This window comes from Condylura cristata, unplaced genomic scaffold (genome assembly GCF_000260355.1).
Source record: "Condylura cristata isolate star-nosed mole 26May11 unplaced genomic scaffold, ConCri1.0 scaffold00032, whole genome shotgun sequence".
NCBI lineage: Eukaryota > Metazoa > Chordata > Mammalia > Eulipotyphla > Talpidae > Condylura > Condylura cristata.
In genome coordinates this window covers 5,621,093-5,626,959 of record NW_004567133.1, presented here as the reverse complement: position 1 = coordinate 5,626,959, position 5,867 = coordinate 5,621,093, and the positions used below count along the sequence as shown (strand labels likewise).

The 5,867-nt window shown below is 52.2% G+C and overlaps 2 protein-coding genes across 2 annotated transcripts in view; both read right to left on the bottom strand.

The window, feature by feature from the left end:
- NFATC2IP (nuclear factor of activated T-cells, cytoplasmic, calcineurin-dependent 2 interacting protein) overlaps window positions 1–638 on the bottom strand; it is a 15,035-nt gene extending 14,397 nt beyond the window's left edge. The window contains exon 1 of the mRNA XM_012732030.1: window positions 246–638. Coding sequence (XP_012587484.1) covers window positions 246–632 — 387 coding nt within the window. The 5' untranslated portion in view covers window positions 633–638. The remainder of the gene's footprint in view (window positions 1–245) is intronic.
- A 4,011-nt stretch (window positions 639–4,649) lies between these two features.
- Window positions 4,650–5,867, bottom strand: part of CD19 (CD19 molecule) — a 5,394-nt gene continuing 4,176 nt past the window's right edge. Inside the window, exons 13-16 of the mRNA XM_012731644.1 lie at window positions 5,752–5,808; window positions 5,157–5,249; window positions 4,965–5,065; window positions 4,650–4,805 (exon numbers count right to left, since the gene is read on the bottom strand). Of these exons, the coding sequence (XP_012587098.1) occupies window positions 4,974–5,065; window positions 5,157–5,249; window positions 5,752–5,808 (242 nt within the window). The 3' untranslated portion in view covers window positions 4,650–4,805; window positions 4,965–4,973. The remainder of the gene's footprint in view (window positions 4,806–4,964; window positions 5,066–5,156; window positions 5,250–5,751; window positions 5,809–5,867) is intronic.

The window sequence follows — 5,867 nt, the reverse complement described above, 5'->3', positions numbered from 1 at the left end:
TTTTAATAAAAAAAAAAAAATACAACATGCCCCAAACCTCAGTCTCAGCTCCCCCGCAACCCCCTTAGCCCGACACTCCCGAAGTCCAAACTCCCAACACACACCAACCCCCAAAATCACCCCAGCCGGCAGAAAGCCGCCCTAGAGCCTGCTTCTGTTTAGTCCCCAAAGCCTACCTCAGAACCCTCACCTCAGCAGCCCTAACCCAGCCCTTCCGCGCTAGCCCCCCCGGGACTTGGCAGCACCTTCCCCGAGTACACCGGAACCACCGGTGCCTCCCCGGGATCCAGCAGCAGCCGTCGCCGTCGCCGGACCGGGGCCCGCGGGGCGTCACCCGGCCGTGCGTCCGCCCCTTCGCTGTCACTGTCGCTGTCGTCCCGGGGCGCGGCCGGCACCGAGGGCTCCGGGAGCGGGACCTCCACCGGGTCCGCCGCGCCGCGCGCCGTTTCAACCTCCACGATATCCTCATCGCTATCGCTGACCAAGTCCACCAGAACCGAGTCCAAGGTGACCCGAGCTGGAGACCGCTGCGTGCGAGGACGCCGGCCCCGGCCGCCCCGGGCTCCCCTAGCCCCTCGGCCGGCGCCGCCGCCTCGGGGCCGCCGCCCGCGTTTCCTCTGGGGTTCCGCCATGGCACACACCCGTCCCCACAGTTGCCCGCCTCTACTCCTCTCGCCCCGCCCCCTCCAGCGAGCCCTGCCTTTCATTGGGCGAACGACCTGCTCATCAACATGTCTCCCCGCCCACACCGTCTAGATCCGCCTCCCCGCCTGCTCACTGGCTGCTAGACTCGCCCATCACGCGTCCACCACTGAAACCAAGGCGCCAAAGATTCCAATCAGCCTCCACGCAATCGGTGTAGGTGCTGGTTCCGCCCGGCTCCCCATTGGCCGGGCTGCCTCTCTTGACAGACTTGTTCCCAGACCCGCCCGACTGAGGAGATCCGTTTTCTTGGTTGGTGGGAAAACCGAGCATCCTGGGAATTGTAGTCCTCGAGCCCTACAGCCACAAAGGGGTAAAGCGGTCTGGGAATCGCTTTTAGACGCTGTGGAATTAGGCGTCGGACCTCACGAGATTCCACCTTTTTTGCCTCCCAACCGCGTCGTGGGCCTGAGTGACCCCACTGAACCGCGTCCTCTCGTACACGCTCCTGCTCACCTGCAGAATCCCCAAGTGCACCCCCAGGCCAACTCTTCACTCGACTCTCACAATTACCTGCAACAGTACACAGACCCTCCCTCACACCAGACAGCCGTGCGAAGACACGTAAGGCACAAACACCTAAGCACGCACGCCTCACAGACAACACCTGGAAGGGCAACATAAATGAAAAATGAAAAGCTTAGTTCCCCTATTGAAAATAAGTTGTGTGACTTACTGGACCTCCAATGTGACTCATGGACCTCCAACCCACCTGTTAACTCTTTTCTTTCCCTGTCCTTTTCAAATCAGCCTAAAATTTAGAAAACTAGGATGGGGGGGTCACCAAGCATTAATTTATTATTTGGGGTCAAAAAGTTGCAATTCAGGGAGCACAGATAGATACCTGTAGAAATCCAAAAATCCAAATAGTGTCATAGGGACACTAAGTCAAGGTTTTTTGCTGTCGTTTGTTTTTTTTTTGGGGGGGAGGGGGGAGCGGTAAGAGAAGGCAGGAAGATGAAGTAAGTGGTTAAAAGAAGAGTTCTTTGATACTAACAAGCACACGCTATTCTTGGCTAATCATAACTGGTTACTGACGCAATGCACTGGCAAAAGTCCGCCAGTCCTTGTGATCCAGGTTATCAGGATCTCTATTTAAACCCTTGTTTGGGGCCCTCCCTGGTGGAACAAGGGGTTAAGTCTCAGCACTATGAAGCTATCCACAGCCACTGTAGCACAGAATTGGAGTTCAATCCCCAGGTAGGGAGCTGACCCACATGATGTCAGAGAACTTTCCTGTCTGCCTGCTGCTCCCCTCAGCAGTATATTGCAGTAGATCTGCCTGTTCTGCTCCCTGCTCTGTCTCTGGTGAATGCTCTCACCCCTACACGCTGGCCAGTTTTTGTATGCATAAATAAATAATCTTTTTTTAAAAAAATGCTCTGAGAATTTTCAGGGCCCAGAAAGAGAATTTGACCTGAAGTCAGATGTCCTAAGGACCTTATTTGAGTCTGAAAAATAGAAGTTTTTCTTTAGAGACCTTGTGACCTTTGTTAATAATCTGAGAAGGTGACACTATGCTCTTTATATGCTTCCCTGGAAGTAGAAGAAAGGAGAAGATCATCAACATACTGTAAACGAGTTGAACCACTTGAGAAGGTTAAATGAGCCTTTAAAATCTATGGAAGGTAGAAAGGGTTCTATGGACATGCTGAAGAAAAAAAAAAGCACTAAAATGATCAGTGACATTTTACATTAGTAAAGAATGTGTGCTTCATTGGAATAGAAATCAAGAGACTAAGCAGGTTAAGGATAACAGGGTATGGGGAAATGACAGTATTATTTATGGTTCTGGATGAATAGCCACCCTCATCCCCAGATGTCTTCACTGGGAGAATGAGGATATTGCCTACACTAGTGCAGGGAATTGTAACACCTTGAATCTCAATTCCTGCAAGGGCTTTAGGATTCAAAGGATACTGTCTAATGTTAGGAAAAGATTAGGTAGAATTAACCTGAATTTTTATTAGGGGAGCTGAATGAATCTGCCTGACATCTGATATGGACCTCATCTAGTTTCTTAGGAACTTCTCTGAAAGGGCTGAGCTCTTGGAATGCCTGTTAATTGGTTAAAGGGCATAAACAGAGGACTTTTGATGCTCCCAGCAAAACTGAGGGTTGAATCAATCTTGAGAATTTTCCCCCTTTTTTAGAAAAGAAGATAATAGCCTATCTTCTCTAAACCCATCTCTCCCTAATAAATGAACAGGAGATGTGGGGGGTGGGGGGTGGAAACGCACATCTGGAGGGATGCTGTCCTGTAGACTTGGAGGCAGCAGGAGTTTACTGGAGATAGCCTCCATTGGGATCTTTTCAGTACTCTGAGAAAGGGGTTGTTTGGAGCACAGATAAAGTTGAACCACTTGAGAAGGTTAAATGCTCCAGTGTTGGTCAAAATAGTGAGACCTCCTTTCCAATCATAGAAACGTTCATCCTCCTTGATTGAGGGGTAACATTGGACAAAACCCTTGTTTATCCTCGGAGCAGCCTCAGGCCCCTGGAGAGGCTGAGGGCAGGGCTTTTTGGGCTGCTTCCGAGAGTTTAGTTTAGGACAGTCCTTCTCCCTGGGTCCAGGCCCTTTGCAGAAATGACAAACATCCTTAGGATTATTAGTTGGTGGGGACCTAGGTTGCCGTGGTTGATTAGAAGAGACAGACAACTGTTGCAAATTCCTTCTGATGTCCTTTTTCCTTACATCAGCAATCTCCAGACTATAACTGATTAACTGGGCTGATCAGATCAGAGGTGGCAGATGCTTCCCATTCTATTCTAGCTCTTTTAACAGGAGAAGGGCCAAGGGCCCTCCCTGGGGGCACAACAGATTGGAGCACAGGTTAGCTGTGGTGGCACTTGCTACCTGATGGTTCTGGGGCCCAGGGGCTTTTTACTCTGTCGGTGTTTGTGTTCAGAGTTTCTGACAGGAGTGGGCATATTTGCAGGTACAGCTACAGCTGCAGTCAGATCTGTGCCTAGTGCTAAGAGAGTGCACTTGGGCATGTGTCGTGGCCTCTGCCCGGTGCCCACCCTCCTGGGAAGGAAGGTGGCAACAGTATGAGTTCAGGCTCTGAAATTAGACTGCCGGAGTCCAAACTGACCCCACTAGGCAAGCTTTAGCTTCTCTATCTCAGTCTTCTCATACAAAAACAGGATCTAGGGCCCTCCCTGGTGGCACAAGGGTTTGAAGCACAGCACTATGAAGCTATCCACAGCCACTGCAGCACAAGTTGGATACCCACCAGGGAGGTGACCCACATAGTGCAGCAGACCCCTCCTTACTGACCCGCTGCTCCCCTCAGCAGCGCATTTTAGTCCATCTGCCTCTTCTGCTCCCCACTCTGTCTCTGATGAATCCTCACACCTCCCTGCCCTTCTGGCCTGTACCCCAGCTCTTGTATATATAAATAACTCCTTTTTTAAAAATATTTATTTATTTATGCATACAGAACAGGGGTTCAGGCCAGAGGTGCAGGGGGTGAGAGGATTCACCACAGAGTGGGGAGCAGAGCAGGAGGATGGACAAAAATACACTGCTGAGGGGAGCAGCGGATCAGTCAGAGAGGGCTGCCTCACTATTTGGGTCACCTCCCTGGCTAATACACATAAACATAAAATACTTTGCTACTACCCTGGCCCATAAGTGCCCAAAGATTAGATGAGTTAATTGATGTGAGAACATAATAGATCCCTGATAAATGTCAGCAGCAGCAATCCTGGATTGCTCTGCCCTGGGCACCCAGCATGCAACTGCTGAATGAACAACCACGGAATAACTGGATGCCAGGAATGGCAGGCAAGGAGGAAATGGGTACAGGGCAGGAAGGGGAGTCCTCTGCACCCTGATGCAGCTCTCCCTCCTCACCTTGCCTTCCCCTCACACACAGGCCGCTAAGCCACAGGATTGAAGAGCTCATTGAGTTTATTTGGGTAGTGCCAAGGGGGCTGGGAGGTCCAGTTGTATTCACATGCACACGCGCACACGCTCATACTCACACACAGATACACACATCCTGAGCACTGCTGCTCAGAGACTGACATGGTCTAGTTGGGGGTCCCCAGATTTCAGAGTCAGGTGTGGGTCTCAGGGGTCTGAAGAGGACCAGGCTCTGTAGAAGAAACGGTGAGGGGCAGGGGCTCGGGAGCCCTCCTCCTGCCAGCAGGCCTGGGGAGCCCCTTCCCCTCCACTCCTCGAGAGCCTGTGCTCTGCTTCCACCCTGCTCATCTCCGGCCTTGTCCCCTTCCTTCCAGGGTAGCTCCTAGCTCACCTGCAGGAATCACCTGGCGCCCCAGGTGCCCATGCTGCTTCCTCCTCCCCAGGCTGGTTCTGGCCCATCAGGGTTATCCATGTTCTCATAAGAGTCTGCATCTGGTTAGGACCAGGAACAAGGTAGAGCCTGAAGTAGGCTGGGAGGGTGTGAGCCTCAGAGGACCTTGGGGACAACAGAAGAAACACCCACCTTCCTCATGGTTGGCACCAGGCTGGGTCCGAAGGGAGCGGAGCTGGGGGGCTGCGTACAGGATCCCTCTCATGTCTTCATAGGACTGGGATCCTGCTTGGGCAGGGGTGGAGAGTTGGAGGCCTGGGAGCCATGCTGGGGGCACGGGAAAGGGAAGCGCAGCCTAAGAAATGGGGGAGTGCCCATGTGGTACTAGGAAGGAATGATTCAGGTCAGCATCTGGTTTGCGATCCTTGTTAGTTGTATGACTGGGTCCAGTGTGGGCCAGTTTATAGCCATGAGCAGAGAAAGGGCAAGAAGAGAACAGGAAGAGGTCAAAGTCAGGGTTGTAAGGCCTTGTTGCGAGATCTGGGGTTGGCAGGGGTCTGCGGCGAGATGGAGGTCAAAGTCCAGGGTGGAGTCTGAATGGGACCTGTAACGGTGTTCTCAGTGTGGGATGGGGTCAATACTGGGGAGAGGAATGAGGCTGGGTGTTGAGGCTGAGATCGGGAGTGGGCTTGGGATCAAAGTTTAGGTAAAGGCTGAGAATGGAGTTAGAACTGAGATCAGGTCAGCCCAATCTGGGCAGAGCAGAGATTTTCCTAGAATTTCTTACCAAGGGAGGTTGCCTCCTGGCTGGGGTCCCAACCTGACCGATGGGGGCTCAGGAAGTCTGGAGCAAGAAGAACTAAGTCACTGTTCCTTCTGGCTTCCTGGTTGGCCTGTCTGTCT